Source organism: Lissotriton helveticus, chromosome 4_1 (genome assembly GCF_964261635.1).
Source record: "Lissotriton helveticus chromosome 4_1, aLisHel1.1, whole genome shotgun sequence".
Taxonomy (NCBI): domain Eukaryota; kingdom Metazoa; phylum Chordata; class Amphibia; order Caudata; family Salamandridae; genus Lissotriton; species Lissotriton helveticus.
In genome coordinates, this window is record NC_136063.1 from 1,931,716,509 (window position 1) to 1,931,735,733 (window position 19,225).

At 46.6% G+C, this 19,225-nt stretch overlaps 1 protein-coding gene across 1 annotated transcript in view; it reads left to right on the forward strand.

The window, feature by feature from the left end:
• The window catches only part of MCF2 (MCF.2 cell line derived transforming sequence), a 1,062,111-nt gene that overhangs the window by 943,197 nt on the left and 99,689 nt on the right, over nucleotides 1-19,225 (forward strand). Inside the window, exons 26-28 of the mRNA XM_078688611.1 lie at nucleotides 1,683-1,789; nucleotides 7,359-7,471; nucleotides 13,965-14,077. Of these exons, the coding sequence (XP_078544737.1) occupies nucleotides 1,683-1,789; nucleotides 7,359-7,471; nucleotides 13,965-14,077 (333 nt within the window). The remainder of the gene's footprint in view (nucleotides 1-1,682; nucleotides 1,790-7,358; nucleotides 7,472-13,964; nucleotides 14,078-19,225) is intronic.

Genomic DNA, 19,225 nt, shown 5'->3' on the forward strand with positions numbered 1-19,225 from the left:
CACACACATGGTAGCTGAAACTAGTTGAAGCTCAAATGCAGTGACTCATTCATCTGCCCAAAAACAATCGTGAGCGTCGTCGAGGCAGGTGTGCCTTCTTCCCAAATCTACCGTCGAAAATCAGCTGTGATGCTGGATAGAGGCCTTTGCATCCTTGACTTTCACGAGCGCAATCCTCGTGCTGTTCCTGTGGCCAGGAAGCTGAAGTGACCCCTGCACCCCTCGGGGCGATTGCATAGTAACACACACATGGTCGCTGAAACTAGTTGAAGCTCAAATGCAGTGACTCATTCATCTGCCCAAAAAAAATTGTGAGCGTCGTCGAGGCAGGTGTGCCTTCTTCCCAAATCTACCGTCGAAAATCAGCTGTGATGCTGGATAGAGGCCTTTGCATCCTTGACTTTCACGAGCGCAATCCTCGTGCTGTTCCTGTGGCCAGGAAGTTGAAGGGACCCCTGCACCCCTCGGGGCGATTGCATAGTAACACACACATGGTCGCTGAAACTAGTTGAAGCTCAAATGCAGTGACTCATTCATCTGCCCCAAAAAAATCGTGAGCGTCGTCGAGGCAGGTGTGCCTTCTTCCCAAATCTACCGTCGAAAATCAGCTGTGATGCTGGATAGAGGCCTTTGCATCCTTGACTTTCACGAGCGCAATCCTCGTGCTGTTCCTGTGGCCAGGAAGCTGAAGGGACCCCTGCACCCCTCGGGGCGATTGCATAGTAACACACACATGGTCGCTGAAACTAGTTGAAGCTCAAATGCAGTGACTCATTCATCTGCCCAAAAACAATCGTGAGCGTCGTCGAGGCAGGTGTGCCTTCTTCCCAAATCTACCGTCGAAAATCAGCTGTGCATGTGCCCTCGCATGGAAGCCCCCCCCACACTCGCAGTGTGCACCGTCTTCCCGCCATTGACCCACTATGATGGACAGCTCACCCAAGGGACCCCTGCGCCCCTCGGGGCGATTGCATAGTAACACACACATGGTCGCTGAAACTAGTTGAAGCTCAAATGCAGTGACTCATTCGGCAGGGTGGATCCGCAGATCCGCAAATCCGCCGATTTTGCGGATCCACAATCCGCAAATCCGCAAAATCCGCAGATCGTGGATCCGCAAAATCCGCCCATGCTTAAATATTACACTGGTGAACACGTGCTCTGGGTAAAATTTCTTGTAGATTTCAGGATCCATTGCAGTTTGAGGTTCTCCTTTAAGTTGCCTTGCACAATTTATTTTGTATTTTTTAGGTCCTGGCTATTATAGGATAGGAGTCTGTTCCAAACGCCGGTTGTTGTGCTTATTAATATTTAAACATCTAAATAAAATGATTTCAGTTCCGAAATGTTTCAATTATACTACCCATTCAAACTATCCACCTCATTACTTCTGAAGTGTCTCCATTTGTTCCAAAAAACAAGCATTGATTAATCAATCCTTGTTCCCTCTTTGTGTGTTATTCGCATTGTTTGATTTTAGTGACTTTTCGGGTGTACTCCCCATGCCTGTCTTTCCTCTTCTGGGGTGGCGACAATAGTGATCAGCAAATAATGATAAAACACTGTGATCCTGATCAACTGAAACTAAAATTGCAGTTTGTTCACGCATTCAAAAAAATACGACTTTGACAATTGTACATTTTAGTGTTTTATATTAAAACTATTTAACCTCTTTATTTCAGGACACAACAAAGATCCTCTATAAGCTCCGAGGAGAACGAGTCTGAATACAGCAGTTCTTCATTGTTGGATAGTTTACTTTTTCAACCACAGAGTAAACAAAATAGAAGTATGTGAAATTAAACTTTTCTATAAACTCTCTTGTCTGTCTGTTGATAGCGTGTGGAAATAAAAATATATGACCAGTGCTTCAAATGTTTATTTTAAAGTGACATTAAACACAAATTGTGCACTAACGGGTACAACTAGCAGTATCAGTTTGTGCAGTCTATGTTGAATTTCGTATACCAGGAGGAACTGCATACATTTTCAACCTACATGGACACATGAGCAAGCAAAAGATTTTTTTGTGGGGCACTGAATGTCCACAACCGAGAAGAGGCTCTCTTCAAGTGGAGGCCTTCCATTGGAGGCCTTCCTAATGTTCGTGGAAGGGCCCATGAGGGCAGCCAGAAGCAGGCTAATGGCTTCATACACACTGCAGCCTGCCCTTTGAGGAGTCGCCTGAATATTTCCGCAGGAGTGGATACCCTCTAGAAATACATCCACCTTTGTGGGGGCCTTTATGCGCCCCTCAAAGTAATAGTAGCCTACAGCATACCCTCAAAGAGCATTAAGAAAACTAGCTACTTGAGCACAGAACTCAGCATAATCCCATAGGCAGTGCTCACTGTCAAAGTGTGGCGCTTGGAAGATGACTCCACTTTGTTTCCTAATTGTGAAAACATAGACAACTGATTTTGGAATAAACTGCATAATTTTTTTTTAAAGTCAAAATGCTCCCAAGCACACATTTTTGTTAAGACCTATACTGGCGTGGTCAAAAGTGTCACAGTCCATAATTGTGAAAAAAAAGATATAAAATAGAGTTCACTACGCTATCGAAGAAACTTCTGATACGTTCACATTTATTATTTTCTTCTTTTGGGGACTACCTTCCTCCTGCCATTTTCACGTCTCATCAGTGTGCGGCACACCTGATATATCTGTTCAGTTTGGATATCACTTGATCCATTTCTGTAGACCAACATACTTCTTATCTTTCAAAACCAGTATTAATCTTCTAAATATAATCAAACAATTTTTCAACCATGTCCTATCTCAGTTACTGAGTTTAAGTTTTTATTAACTAATGGAAAATACAAAAACAGTGACCGCTGCGACTCTCACCAGGCCGGGTCACCCCCTTGCTCCTCCTGCCGCCTCCTGCTCCAGCCTGCCTTGCCAGCCTTGCCAGCCTGCCTAGCCGCATTTCCCGCCGCCGCAGACGCCCCCTTGGTCCCACGAGCGGCCCAGCCACTGCAGAGCCGGCCGCTCGCCCGTTCCCGCCGCTGCTCGCCCAGGCCCCGCCCACCACTGGCCCATTGGACGAGCCGCTCCCGCCGCCCAGCGGACCCGCCCTCACGTCCCCCTTCTTAAGGGGACAGCTAGGAGTGCTCGGGAGTGACCGCTGCGCCTCTCACCAGGCCGGGTGACCCCCTTGCTCCTCCTGCCGCCTCCTGCTCCAGCCTGCCTTGCCAGCCTTGCCAGCCTGCCTAGCCGCATTTCCCGCCGCCGCAGACGCCCCCCTGGTCCCACGAGCGGCCCAGCCACTGCAGAGCTGGCCGCTCGCCCGTTCCCGCCGCTGCTAGCCCAGGCCCCGCCCACCACCGGCCCATTGGACGAGCCGCTCCCGCCGCCCAGCTGACCCGCCCTCACGTCCCCTTCTTAAGGGGACAGCTAGGAGTGCTCAGGAGTGACCGCTGCGCCTCTCACCAGGCCGGGTCACCCCCTTGCTCCTCCTGCCGCCTCCTGCTCCAGCCTGCCTTGCCAGCCTTGCCAGCCTGCCTAGCCGCATTTCCCGCCGCCGCAGACGCCCCCCTGGTCCCACGAGCGGCCCAGCCACTGCAGAGCCGGCCGCTCGCCCGTTCCCGCCGCTGCTCGCCCAGGCCCCGCCCACCACCGGCCCATTGGACGAGCCGCTCCCGCCGCCCAGCTGACCCGCCCTCACGTCCCCCTTCTTATGACGCCCCCAGAGCGACCGCGCAGCGGACGCGCGCAGCGGGAGCACCGAATGAGCGCCGAAGGTGCGCCAAAGGTAAGCCCGTCTGCGCCCGTCCGCGCCTGGACCGCTCCCAGTGCCAGGACCCCTGGCCCTCGCAGACCCCAGCCCACCCGCCGGACGTACGACGCCGCCACCCTCAACGCACTCAACGCCGGCCGAACCCCTGGATGCTACCGAGCCACCCCGAGAAGCACCCACGGACCCTTCATCTGCCAGTCCTGCAAGTTCTCCTGCATCCGGACCTGCACTGCACCAGCTCCGACCAAGCCGAGCACCAGCAGCGCCCAACTGAAGTGCATCCTGCTCAACACCCGCTCCGTCCACAGACACGCCGTCGAGCTCTGGAACCTGCTCGACACCACAGCCCCAGACGTCGCCTTCCTCACAGAAACCTGGATGAACGCCTCCTCAGCGCCCGACATCGCCATCGCCATCCCGGACGGCTACAAGATCATCCGGAGGGACCGCGTCAACCAGACAGGAGGAGGCATCGCCATCATCCACAGGAACACCATCCGCATCACGACCAACACCGACGACACCATCGCACCCGCCGAACACCTGCACTTCCAGATCCACGTCAACCCCAAGACCACCCTCAGAGGCACCCTCATCTACAGACCCCCGGGACCACGCACACAATTCAGCGAGGACATCGCCGACTTCATCAGCCCGCTCGCCCTCCCCTCAGCCGACTACATCCTCCTCGGGGACCTCAACTTCCACCTGGAGAACAACAACGACCGCAACACCACCACCCTGCTGGACAACCTCGCAAACCTGGGACTCAAGCAGCTGGTGACCACCCCCACCCACTACGCCGGACACACACTCGACCCGATCTTCTCTTCCAGCAAGGACATCGCCTTCAGCCACGCCACGGGACTCCAATGGACGGACCACAGCTGCGTCCACTTCAGCTTCAGAAGGACCACGCTCCACCATCACCAGCAACAGGCTCCCCGCAGAAGCTGGAACAAGATCACTGCAGACCAGCTCACTACGTCCTTGAGCAAGGACCCTCCCACCAGCACAACGAACCCCAGTCAAGCAGCCACCAACCTCATGAAATGGATCAGCGACTGCGCAGACGAACTCGCCCCGCTGAAGACCCCGCCGAGCAGACCCGGCAGCAAGAAAGCCCCATGGTTTAACGACGAACTCAAGAGCTCCAAGAAGAACTGCAGAGCACTCGAGAAAACCTGGCGCACAGACCCAACACCGGACAACATGACTGCCCTCAAGCTCGCCACCCGAAAACACCACCAGCTGATCCGCGCCACCAAGAAAACCGCATTCAAGGAACGACTGGACAACAACGCACACAACAGCAAGGAACTCTTCAACATCGTGAAAGAGCTCTCCAACCCCAACGCCGGAAACAATGACATCACCCCTTCGCAAGACCTCTGCAACTCCCTCGCCTCCTACTTCCACAACAAGATCACGGACATACACAACAGCTTCAGCACTCAACCAACGCACGCCACGACCGAACCACCGCCCCCCACCACCACCCTCCGCGCCTGGACCCCGATCAGCACCGAAGACACCATCCGCACGATGAACTCCATCCACTCCGGATCTCCGACAGACCCCTGCCCTCACCACGTCTTCAACAAGGCCGACGCTGTCATCGCACCCCACCTGCGGGACATCATCAACACCTCCTTCGACATCGCCACCTTCCCGGAGAGCTGGAAGCACGCTGAACTCAGCGCTCTACTCAAGAAACCTTCAGCAGACCCTACCGACCTCAAGAATTACCGCCCCATCTCGCTGCTCCCGTTTCCGGCCAAAGTCATCGAGAAGACCGTCAACAAGCAACTGGCCGCCTTCCTCGAGACGAACGGCTCCCTCGACCTCTCACAGTCTGGCTTCCGGGCCAACCACAGCACCGAGACCGCCCTGATCGCAGCCACAGATGACATCCGAGCCCTGCTCGACAACGGAGAAACAGCGGCCCTCATCCTCCTGGACCTCTCCGCGGCCTTCGACACTGTCTGCCACCGCACCCTAGTACAGCGCCTCAGCAACGTCGGAAACCAGGAGAAGGCACTGGAGTGGATCACCTCCTTCCTCACCGGAAGGACACAGAGAGTCCGCCTCCCCCCGTTCAGATCCGAGGCCACCGAAGTCATCTGCGGCGTTCCTCAAGGCTCCTCGCTCAGCCCAACTCTCTTCAACGTCTATATGAGCCCCCTCGCAGCCATCGCACGCCAGCACAACCTGAACATCATCTCCTACGCCGACGACACCCAGCTGATCCTCTCCCTCACTAACAACCCCGCCACCGCCAGAGCCAACCTGCACGAAGGGATGACAGAAGTAGCCAAATGGATGTCGAACAGCCGCCTGAAACTGAACTCAGACAAGACGGAAGTCCTCATCCTGGGATCCTCACCCTCCGCCTGGGACGACTCCTGGTGGCCCCCCGCCCTGGGCAGCGCACCCAAACCAACTGACCACGCACGCAACCTGGGCTTCATTCTGGACTCCTCCCTATCCATGACCAGACAAGTCAACGCCGTCTCCTCGTCGTGCTTCCACATCCTGCGAATGCTACGCAAGATCTTCCGATGGATCCCCACCGAGACCAGGAAGACGGTCACCCAGGCCCTCGTCACCAGCCGTCTGGACTACGGCAACTCCCTCTACGCCGGAACCACCGCCAAACTCCAGAAGAGACTCCAGCGGATCCAGAACACCTCAGCACGACTCATCCTGGACACCCCCCGCCGCAGCCACATCTCCGGACACCTGAGAGACCTGCACTGGCTCACGGTCAACAAGAGAATCACCTTCCGGCTCCTCACCCACGCACACAAAGCCCTACACAACCAAGGACCAGGATACCTCAACAGCCGCCTCAACTTCTACGCTCCAACGCGCCAGCTTCGATCGACCAGCCACGCCCTCGCCGCCGTCCCCCGCATCCGAAGAGCCACCACAGGAGGAAGGTCCTTCTCCTACCTGGCCGCCAAGACTTGGAACTCCCTTCCGACCCACCTCCGCCTGACCCAGGACCACCTCGCCTTCAGGAAGCAGCTCAAGACCTGGCTGTTCGAGCAGTAGCGGACCCCTCCCCCCCCCAGCGCCTTGAGACCCTCTGGGTGAGTAGTGCGCTATACAAATGCTCTGATTGATTGATTGATTGATTGATTCTAAATGTGTACAATACTAACTCGCACACATTCTTACATTGTGTGCTCAAGCGCGTAATGCACTTTGTGGCTGTGATTTACGTTGTTGGTCTCATAAAAAGTGCTCACCCTGCTCAAATTCAGTGAGCAGAAGTTTGTGTTCCTGCTTGTTTCAGCCTCATGCTCTCCCTCTCCATAAGAGAGACTACATGATGAAGGCTTTAGATGTCGATGTGGCGCTCCTGATGAAATGCATAGTGGTGTGCTTTAGGCCATCTGCACACCAGTCTTTGATCTCAATATATTTTGTAATACCTGCCCGGATTTTGCTTGTCTTTATGTTGCCTAGTGCAGATAATTGTGCCCTTTTCTTTGCGGGATTTATTGTATCAGGCTTTATTGTGTGATGATGAGTTCTTTCACATTGCCTTTCATGGTTGGGGTGGGCCGGTATGAGGAATTATGTTCTAATTTTAACACTTTGGTTGAAGGTTGGCCAGGAATGTCCCAGTCTGTAGAAATCTGTGAGGGACTTGAAGACTGGACCTGCAATACATACCTCTGCAACAATTCTGACACAGAAGAGGAAGACGGACCTCAGTTGGTATGTACCAGTATCTTTATCCTGTCCATTTTTCAATCCACGCCCGTTTCTCCATCTAACTGACTTCACACCTTGTTCTAAATTTACATCTTCACATTCCAGAGTCTGTAAGCTTTGCACAAGCAGACAATTTTCAGTCCTTACGATTTTGCTTCGTCCCCATTTCCAGAGCAGAAATGTCTTTCCTTCTCTTTCAAAACACAGTTGAAGGATCGGTAATGCTGTGGAGGTCGTAGGGGTTTTTCTTTGCGCACCCCTCACATCATGAGCAATTATGGTACTACCCTCAGGTCACATGACCTCTAGGGATAAATAAACGGAGTGGAGCCGTATAAGGGAAGTGCCACATCGAAGGTACCAATGCTTGCATGTGTTCTTTCCTCCGTGCTAGCTAACTGCTCACTCGTACAAAGCTGATCATAACTATTGGTGATGAGGACGGCTCCTCCCCATGCCACCTCTATCCCCCTCATTTGATCCTCCCACCTTGCACCATGGCCTGAGCTCCCTCTTTGGTGGTCATCGGCCTGATGATTTTGCTTGATATGCCTGCTACGGCCTGGCCTAGTCATGGCAACAGTACTGCCTTGGGTGGTCGCATCTCCTGTGTGCCTCCCCGAGGGCTCCAACAGCAGTGGTGTTGGTGGAGCAGTGGGTATTTTGTGGGGCACTGTAATCCGCACAGCACCGCTCAATGCTTGTGTGCTGTTTCCTCCATAGAGGTGATTGGAGGATAGGTGGGCATTTGTAGTCTGCCCGGTTCTGCACTATGCATGGGTGCTATTCCCTCATGCCGGAACAGGCCCAACCGCCATTCAGGGACCTATGAGCGTAAGGGTCTCCAGGCCGCAGCCAGCCAGCCAAAGGTGTACTATCATGGAGGTGTTTGGAGCTCACTATCCAGGTCTGTTAGCACACTTGGGACAGGTTGGCGGGCTGTGACACTGGGTGTTCATGCGTTCATCTAGTTACAAGTTGTTTGCCAGCACTGGGGCCTAAGGCGCTAGCATGTACTCCATAAAGGGGAAGTTGGGGTGTCTCATCATAGTTAATGAGGCGCAACTGACTGCAAGAGCACCGCAGCTGCAGCCCGTAATGGAGCAGTAGTGACGGCTGAGACACCATGTTGTTATACTCCCAAGTTAAGCCCTTGTAGCAAGGCAGCTTATTCCTTACATTGTCCTAGAAAATAAAATTTCAGTTGTAAACTTTTGCACACATTTGCATGCATGACAATGTTGGATTAGTTTCTCCGAAACTACTTTGTTTACACATCCAGCTTCGCACAACATATTCACTATGACTAAAAAACCTTTGAAATTCACTTAAAAAACCATAGGTTTCAGGCATGTTCTAGGTATAAATTAACATTTAAAAAACCTTTGAAATTCGCTGAAAAAAACCATAGGTTTCAGGCACGTTATAGTTAGAAATTAACATTTCAAAAATCTTAGAAATTCACTGAAAAAACATAGGTTTTAGGGGTGTTATAGTTAGTTGGACATATCACGTACAAAACCATAGAAATTCTGTCATTATAGTTAGTTCAGCTAACTATAACTCGTGCCCCCGCAATGCACTGCTGGTGACGTCACATATTACATCACTCATGACATGGTCAGTGACATCACTGATGACATCTCAAATGACATCACGTATGACATCTCAAATTACATCACTGATGACATCATCCTTGTGATAGTGGCAGACCTCCTCTCACCCTAATATAACCTTTGATACACACACTCTAAAATACAAACTACCATTTTCAAAACAATGGACACACCAATACCAGTTACAACATACCCATTCATTAATTCCAAGATCTACACACACATCCACTCATTCACCAAAAGTCCTATACAGTCACTCATACATGCACTCACTCATCATATGTACTCATACACCTATACGGAACAAAAGGGGGTGGTGATGGACGGAGCATCTGAACCAATCAAACTCTCACACCCAGTCAAAAGATCTGGGTTTAATCCATCACCATTCTCTATCCCACTCTGCCACCCCAGTTCAGACATGGCCATATGCAAATCAGTCTGACCCTGTGCCTCATGGGATCAGTCCAGCCTGAACTGCCAAGCCATGTCTTTCCTGGACCGGAAACAAGCTTCCGAGGACCGGTTTCTGACATTACAGCCTTCTTCAGCCCGGCTTGCTTGAATCCAGTGGCAAAGTGAGCAAGGGACTAGCGTCTGAGCATACCCTGCCACACGTATGGTGGCCAAAGCGGTACAAAAGGGGGTGGTGATGGACGGAGCATCTGAACCAATCAAACACTCACACCCAGTCAAAAGATCTGGGTTTAATCCAGCACCGTTCTTTAGCCCACTCTGCCACCCCAGTTCAGACATGGCCATATGCAAATCAGTCTGACCCTGTGCCTCATTGGAACAGTCCAGCCCGAACTACCAAGCCACGTCGTCCCTGAACCGAAAACAATCTTCCGAGCACCGGTTTCTGGCATTACAGCCTTCTTCAGCCTGGCTTGCTTGAATCCAGTGGCAAAGTGAGCAAGGGACTCACGTCTGAGCATACCCTGCCACACTTATGGCGGCCAAAGCGGTACAAAAGGGGGTGGTGATGGACGGAGCATCTGAACCAATCAAACACTTACACCCAGTCAAAAGATCTGGGTTTAATCCATCACCGTTCTTTAGCCCACTCTGCCACCCCAGTTCAGACATGGCCATATGCAAATCAGTCTGACCCTGTGCCTCATGGGAACAGTCCAGCCCGAACTGCCAAGACATGTCTTCCCTGGACCGTAAACAAGCTTCCGAGGACCGATTTCTGGCATTACAGCCTTCTTCAGCCCGGCTTGCTTGAATCCAGTGGCAAAGTGAGCAAGGGACTCACGTCTGAGCATACCCTGCCACACATATGGCGGCCAAAGCGGTACAAAAGGGGGTTGTGATGGACGGAGCATCTGAACCAATCAAACACTCACACCCAGTCAAAAGGCCCAGATCTCTGTACTGGGGTGAATGTATGACATTGTTCTGCATTCTGTCCATCAATTGTTGTTTTTGCATTTGTCACCCGGAGTGGGATGGGTATGCTCAGACATGAGTCCCATGCTCTCCACACCACTGGAGTCAAGCTATCCAGGCTGATGAAGGCTGATAGCCAGAAACCGGTCCTTGGATGCTTGATTCCGGTCCAGGAAAGACGTGGCTTGGCAGTTCGGGCTGGACTGTTCCCATGAGGCACAGGGTCGAGGCTGATTTGCATATAGCCATGTCTGACCTGGGGTGGTGTGGAGTGCAAAAAAATGATAAATTTAGGCCCAGATCTCTGTACTGGGGTGAATGTATGACATTGTTCTGCATTCTGTCCATCAATTGTTGTTGTTACATTTGTCACCCGAGTGGGATGGGTATGCTCAGATGTGAGTCCCATGCTCTCCACACCACTGGGGTCAAGCTATCCAGGCTGATGAAGGCTGATAGCCAGAAACCGGTCCTTGGATGCTTGATTCCGGTCCAGGAAAGACATGGCTTGGCAGTTCGGGCTGGACTGTTCCCATGAGGCACAGGGTCGAGGCTGATTTGCATATAGCCAGGTCTGACCTGGGGTGGTGTGGAGTGCAAAAAAACGATGGATTTAGGCCCAGACCTTTGTACTGGGGTGAATGTATGACATTGTTCTGCATTCTGTCCATCAATTGTTGTTTTTGCATTTGTCACCCTGAGTGGGATGGGTATGCTCGGACGTGAGTCCCATGCTCTCCACACCACTGGAGTCAAGCTATCCAGGCTGATGAAGGCTGATAGCCAGAAACCGGTCCTTGGATGCTTGATTCCGGTCCAGAAAAGACATGGCTTGGCAGTTCGGGCTGAACTGTTCCCATGAGGCACAGGGTTGAGGCTGATTTGCATATAGCCATGTCTGACCTGGGGTGGTGTGGAGTGCAAACAAACGATGGATTTAGGCCCAGATCTCTAAACTGGGGTGAATGTATGACATTGTTCTGCATTCTGTCCATCAATTGTTGTTTTTGCATTTGTCACCCCGAGTGGGATGGGTATGCTCAGACGTGAGTCCCATGCTCTCCACACCACTGGAGTCAAGCTATCCAGGTGGATGAAGGCTGATAGCCAGAAACCGGTCCTTGGATGCTTGATTCCGGTCCAGGAAAGACATGGCTTGGCAGTTCGGGCTGGACTGTTCCCATGAGGCACAGGGTCGAGGCTGATTTGCATATAGCCATGTCTGACCTGGGGTGGTGTGGAGTGTAAAAAAACGATGGATTTAGGCCCAGATCTCTGTACTGGGGTGAATGTATGACATTGTTCTGCATTCTGTCCATCAATTGTTGTTTTCTCATACACCTATACACACACTTACACACCGCCACTCACACAAATAGTCACACATGCAAAGAAAGTATCAAACATCCATTTACTTGCATATACAGTTATACACACACCACAGCACTTCTATAGAAACACATACTTACCCTCTTAAACAATCACTTATAGAAACAAATACTCATTCATACAGGTACTCTTCCAATCTCTCACTCTCACATATACTCAGTTACATACACCAATACTCACATATACTAGTTTAAAACCTATGTAGTTACTCATAAAGACACTACCGAGACAGTCATTCACTCACCACCACCACACCCATACACACACTCATCCACCCATATAGTCCTGCACACATGCTGTCTTCAACACATACAAACAGTGACACACTCATTCATTGCAAGTAATGCCCTCATCGAACCACACAGACACTCAGACTATCATACTGATACTCAAAAAACTAACTAATAACCCATATAGACACTCGTGTAGCTACTCACCAACCCATGCTGCCACTTATACACAACGTGAGAGACTAATACAGATATTTACAGATTTAAAGATTACTCACTAACCCATGTATTCACTAAGATACCCTAATCAATCGGTTATACAATCAGTTTCACACAAACAAAATCCTCCATTTAGACACTTATATACCCACTTATTTTTCCATCAACCTCAACATATACATATATAAAACATATTTAATTTTCACAAAAAAACACATTCACTGGATGATGTCATCAGTGATGCCATTTGAGATGTCATCAGTGATGTCATGAGTGATGTCACTGACCATGTTATGAGGGCTGTAATATGTGACATCATCAGCAGTGCATTGCGGGGGCGCGAGTTATAGTTAGCAGAACTAACTATAACGGGGAATGTTTATGGTTTTGTACGAGTGAAATGTCCAACTAACTATAACGCCCCTGAAACCTATGTTTTTTTCTGTGAATCTGTATGTATGTATGTATGCATGTATGTATGTTTGTATGTATATATATATATATATATATCACTCAGAAATTCATTTGTGATACTTCTGTTTTAATCATTGGAAACAAACGAATGTGAACCCATTATTCTGGTGCAAGTGAAGAGTTTATTCAAAGACCATACATTACCGCCATGACACGTTTCGGCCTGAAAGGGCCTTGATCACATGTCACGCCAGCAGAGTATCCTTACAATTTAAAGTGCTAGTGCATAAACAAGTGACCAAACACTATTATAGACACAGAGGACGCACTGCAAAATGCCATGAGTGCGACACACATGTTAAATCCATTCCAATGACTCACTATGGCTGCACAGTTAAAATATCATGGTATTATTACATTTTTGTATAATTCAATAAATATGACAACAGGCAATACACACATAAATAAATAAATATGTATGTTAAATAGATGGTTTTGGAACAGACGCAATAAAGCATGACGATCAATGTAAAACGTATTGCACATATTTAAAAACGGTCATAATTTATTTGTTTAAAATCAATGCCTGCCAAACACCCTAAAGATGTTGCTCTTATAAACCCCTTATTGGTTTATCACATTTTTATTGCTGCCAAATCTTGAAAATTCAGCCCAAGTGGGCCTTGCCCCCGTCTAATTGTCTATGAGACAAGTGCTAGTGCATAAAGTGCTAGTGCAAAAAAAGAAGTCACTTATGAACCAGAGTGTGCAAAAATTGGCTTTGCCATACACATGCAGCTTAAATGCATGAGTATTTAGAATTAGTTTTACATGTTCTGTGATGAGATGCTGTCAAAGCAAAATAGCAGTAAAGTATTGTAATAGTGGATTTGTGTAGTGAGACTAGCTGAAGAGTTCTATGTGCAGTACTCTTACTTGTTTTGTTACATGCTCAACCACTAATTGTATTTTTAACTTCTTATGTTTCTGAGAATGCTTTTCCTGCCACTGTTTTATGCTCACTACACACATCACCTTTGTTACACAGGTTTAACAGCTTTATGTCCAAAATGTCATATAATTTTCCTGAAAATGTGGGTTAAAATGTTTGCAAGCTGTTCAGTAAAAAATCACTCTGTTTTTATTTAAAAATAAATTATCTTATTTCATGTACCTGCAATCATTAAGAACGTGTAATTTGTACTAGAGAGATTTTTAATTTTATCCTTGTAGTCAGCAGGTAAATATAAAGCACTGGCAGATTATAAGAAGAGGAGTGCAGATGATCTTATGGTAAAGCAAGGAGAGGTTATTGAGCTAATACAGGAGGATCGTGAGGGGCGATGGTAAGTTTTCTATTTTTTTTATATTTATAAAGTTAACTTGTTTCCATACAGCACTCAGAGCATTGGACGTATTAGAGGTTACCATTATCTAATTTATGGTAGTCAATATACCAACTTTCTTGCCTGGATTCAAACCAATAGTCTCCAGAACACCACCTTTGCCAGGCAAGCTATTGTGTGTTTCTATACATACCATGCTTTGTCTCCTGATGAGTCTTCCTACAAGTATTGAAAGAGATAAACGCCCATAAGAACAATCTCTGCTATTGGTTAATTGATTGTAACAAATTTAAATAAAATACCTCCTGAATAAGATAAATCTGGCCTTAATTAAAATGGTAGGGATACAATATTTAGACCTTTGAAGTATAAATAAGAAAACTGATTGCCCACCTGTGGCGGTAAGAGCTTATCAGTTATAGCTAGTAAACTGTATACGAGTCTGCTTATGTCTCTAAGGTCTCAACTATGTCATACTCTTTTAGGAGGTTGCTTAAGACATGGATATCCGTTGCCTCCTTTAAATAATTGAGTTCACCTTGGCTGTTTTCCGAGGCTCCGCTAGCGCCAATACACTTTGATATTCGTGTGCTCAACAAAACTTTTACTTACTTATAATCTTCTCATCAAACCAGCATTCCATTTGAAATGTAAGATGGGAAATTAAAGTATTATCTTGACCTGCGATGTACCCCAAAATGGTATTGTTTTCAAAATTTGTATCAAGGTAAAAAGCGCGAAAATGGGAAAATTTTGCTTAAGCAAACAATATAGGAAAACAAAGAACCTTCTCTGGTCAGCTCATAAACTGTGACACTATTAGTGTCTTGAAATGACATTTATGAGTATAAAATCTCTGCCTCTTCTTTCAGAAGAAGTGTCCCCTTTGCTTCTCAGCTTTTCTGCGTTACTTAAGTCAATATGTAAAGCTGCACAGTCCCTATCCTGTACCTCTCCCCAACTCCCTATTCTGTGCCTTTTCCATGTTAAGCCTCCATTGCTTTGCTTACCATTGCCCTTGTACAGGGCACTGTAACTAGCTTACGCTTTATGTCACATATATTGAAAAAACGTGGTTCACAGATAAATAAGAATGGCACACCATCATCTACAATCGTTGGTTGATCACATTTCACCAAATATAGATGGATTGTGATATAAGGTTAAAGCAACTGTGTTTCTATTCTTTAATGGAAATTATCAGGGAGAAGATTTGATTAAATAAAGAGGTCATATCATACGTTAGCAGGGAGCCTGCTCCCTCCAAAACCTAGACAAAATGTGTGACTGTTCCCAATGCCCAGAAGCAAGATGGTTTAATCACTCTGATAGTAATTGATTCTTCACTGCACAACATTTCTGATGTGGAATACACTCCTTTCAGAGGTAGTACTTGAAGCCTTTGTCCGCGGGTTTAAGGTTAAATCATTTAAGATGCACATCATTAATGGATACTAGATGTTTGCTTGTCAAAAGGAATGCCGATAAGTGATTGCTGTGATCACCATATGTCGGTAGGTGTCTTCCAAGTCCTTCAATTGAGTTACAATAAGATTTAAATCATTATGTTTGGAGACAAAGCGCCCGATGTTCACATACCGATCTGGATGTTCTCATCTTTTGGTACAGATGGCATAGAGTGAGGTTGGGATGCTGGGCTTTAGGTCTTTGAGTGTCACAGTTGGGACCACAACAGGTGGCACAGAGCCACCACTCTTACCCCCCCCCCCCCCCCCCCATGGTGGTGGCACTAAGTATTATAGGTACGGGGACATCATGCTCAGGTAGACAAGAGAGCTGGAAGAGATAGCATGGTGCATACTTGGTGTTTACTACTGCCTAGGACTTGGCTGTTTGACTCTGTATTCTTGTAGACTGAAATATTATGTGTTGTATTTATAAGCACACACAAGTTACCCCATGTCATCATGTAACTCGATAAATATATACATTATTTTAATGTTAAACAAATTAAATGCAAATCATAAATATTATTTATTTTAAAATAATTTAATGACCTTTTTCAATTTACTACAACGTGTCTTTAGTTTAAATTCTTTTTATTAATTTAATTGTATATATAACTTGTAATAACTTTTAATATATAATAAATAGAAATAAACAATTTACTTTAGATAGGTTTAATTTATGTGTGAAAAATTTATTAAAATTTAATATGCTAACATGTATTCATTATATTTTTAAAATATAAAAAAACTTTGATTAATTTCCCTATTTTACCACATGGAGCTTCCTCGCCCCTATTACTGGGTTGTAAAATACGGTGTCATACCTCTACAAGTAGGAACTTTACAGTCTTATTTTATGTTTTTACTGACTCCAACCCCTATTTCAGGGGGTGGGAAAATGTAACTCTACACCTTTGAGTAACTTTTCACTCAAAAATGACTAATAGCCAAAAGTAGTAAAGTTAATCTAAAGTGTGAGATCAACTGCACACATGTGTAAAGTTACCTTTGTGCAAAAGGTCCATTGTGTAGTCATAATTATTGCATTTAGTGTGTGAGTTTTGGTTTGCATGTTTGGTAGGTGAGTTATAAATTGTGCAACTAGTAATAGCTCTGAGTTTCAGGGGTTCTTCGGTTTTGATTCTGAATCGTACTGTGCTTTACTTTGTTTTGTAAAATACATTTTAGATGTTTTAATAAACTTTTGTAGTGTTATGATCTAAGCTACTTTCTCTTTGTCTATGTTTTAAGTTAATTTCAAGGGTTTCTTGATGAAATACTACATCCAAATTATGTAATAGTACCTACTTCCCCGTAAGAAATGTGTTTGGCTAACTGAAAAGGGGAAGTTAGTCCCCACTGCACATGGGCAATGGCCGTATCTAGTGGGGGCTGCCTGTATGGTGTCAAGTTTTGCCCAAGTATGTTGATTCACTGACAATCCTTACCCTCCCTGAGTCTCTTTGGTGTAAATAAATGCTTGAATAATTCACCATACAAAGAAGGGGAACACATGTAAGTGCAAAAGAAAACACAGAAGCACTTGTTGTGGTGCATTGTTATTGGGAAGGCCTGGTCTTGATTTGCTTTGGTATCAGCCAGGTATGCTGACTGACACTCAGGCAGCAGAAGAAGTGAGTTCTGAATAGAGATGTAAAGTACCAGAGAGTCATTGAACATGCAATACAAAATATAACATTGTACAGCGTAACTCTTGGGGTGATTATCTTACCCTGATCCAGGGTGGAAGAAATTGTGAAGAGACCAGGTATCTACCAGGGTACCATGATCCCCAGGCCAATAAAGATTATGGAACCCTTTGCACTGCTGCAGCCATATGGTAGACAAATAGCATATAAACCACAAGAGCAAGGCCCAGAAGAACACAGTCTGAGTCTTACTCGAAAAAGGAAACCAGAAAGAACTAAAAAGGTGTAGGACACAACATTGGGTGGACGAACTAATCACGAACGGAGACCCAGTACAGTTGAAAGTTGTTGCCAAGCAAAGGGCCGGAAATGGAAACTCATGCTAGGATGTTTCTGCCCCTGAGGTAGTTAGTGGTCTACTGCTTCCCCTATGTTATTAACCCTCTAGGCAGAGTTTATATTCCCTCCAGTGTCTGAATCAAGCGAATCTATGATTTGCATGAGGATATTGATGTGATACAACTTTTAATGCGAGGTCTTAGCAGATCTTACATTACACAAGTGACCACCTGCTTCTGTGCTAAAATCAGGGATGGGCTAGTGTGCAGATATCGAGACCAATCCTTTTCAGACTCATAACACATGCTGCAAAATGCCTTCAGCTGTCTAAAGAGAGAGATTGACTGCAGTGCCTGGCCTGTAGCCTGTTTCTTTAGCCAACCCTGCAAGTACTGCCAATCCATGTAGTGTGTTCTGGCTTTCTGTCATTAGCTTCTTTTTCATTGATTGAGCATGGGTTTTTCAAACTCTTTTTAATGCTTCATATTCAGGTGCCTTTCTCTTCTTGAAGAACCACATAAATGCAGACCTCTCTGTCCAAGTGCAACTTGAGGTTGCAGAGTGTGCTTGTTAACTTCTAGCTCTTTCTGCCATGGGTCAGATGTAAAATGCATCTATGAATCTCAGTAAAACATGTTTAGGCCTCCTACAATGAAGAAACAGGCACCTTTTGATGTGGAAGAATATGCAAACATTAATCAATGAAAACATCAGAAAGCTTTAAAGTTACCAAAAAGGGCACAGACTCTAGTATAACTCTGGTGACTTTAGAAACTTAACTTCCAAAGTGCCTTCCTGTTTTAATACAGACTAATCAAACAGTGACAAATTTATTAGCAAGTTGCATTGTTGCCCTTTTTATAGTTTGCCACCTCCAACAAGTTGGAGGAAAATGTGACATATTAACAGAAAACTAAACATGTAAATGTCTGCTGAATTTCACACACATGTGCCAAAGTGTACCAAAGCTATTAGAAAATGCACACTTTTATTTCAACCTGCCCACTCTCAGATTTATGCCCTCACTCCCTATTGTCAAATCTGCATGGAACTTGACATACCGAAAACAAACTAAACATACATGTCCGTTAAAATTTGTGTGTATTTGTCAAAATATGTTAGCATACAAAAACATGTTTACCCCCCCCCCTTTAACCATGCCCCCCCTTCACAGATCTGCACAGCATTCAAAATATCAAGCTTAAGATACATATTCGAAGAGCCTGCCAAATTTATTGGTAACAAAGTAAACAGTTTTTGAACCACTCTTTACTTTGCCCCCTTTGTAAAATCTCATTGAAACTTTAGATCTCTGAGTTGGGCTAACAACATGCTAAATTTCATCTTGATCCATTAAATGTCACAAACATGAAACTCAATATATATATATGTATATATATATATATATATATATCTATACTAGCAGCCCGCCCCGACGTTGTCCGGGGGCAATGAGGCTTCATGGCCAACCGCCCACCCAGGCCCCCGCCCGCCCATGCCCCCACCCGGATATTGTCCGTGCATGCCCATGCACGGACACTGACCAGATGGACCTGTACGCACATATGCGCATCTACGTCATTGCATTGTTTGTTATTGCTTTTTTTCTGCTGCTGCTCAGCATCGGGAAAAAGCATTTCTGTTTGCCCACTCTGCACAGAATACAAATTCATATGGCATCTCACACTAAC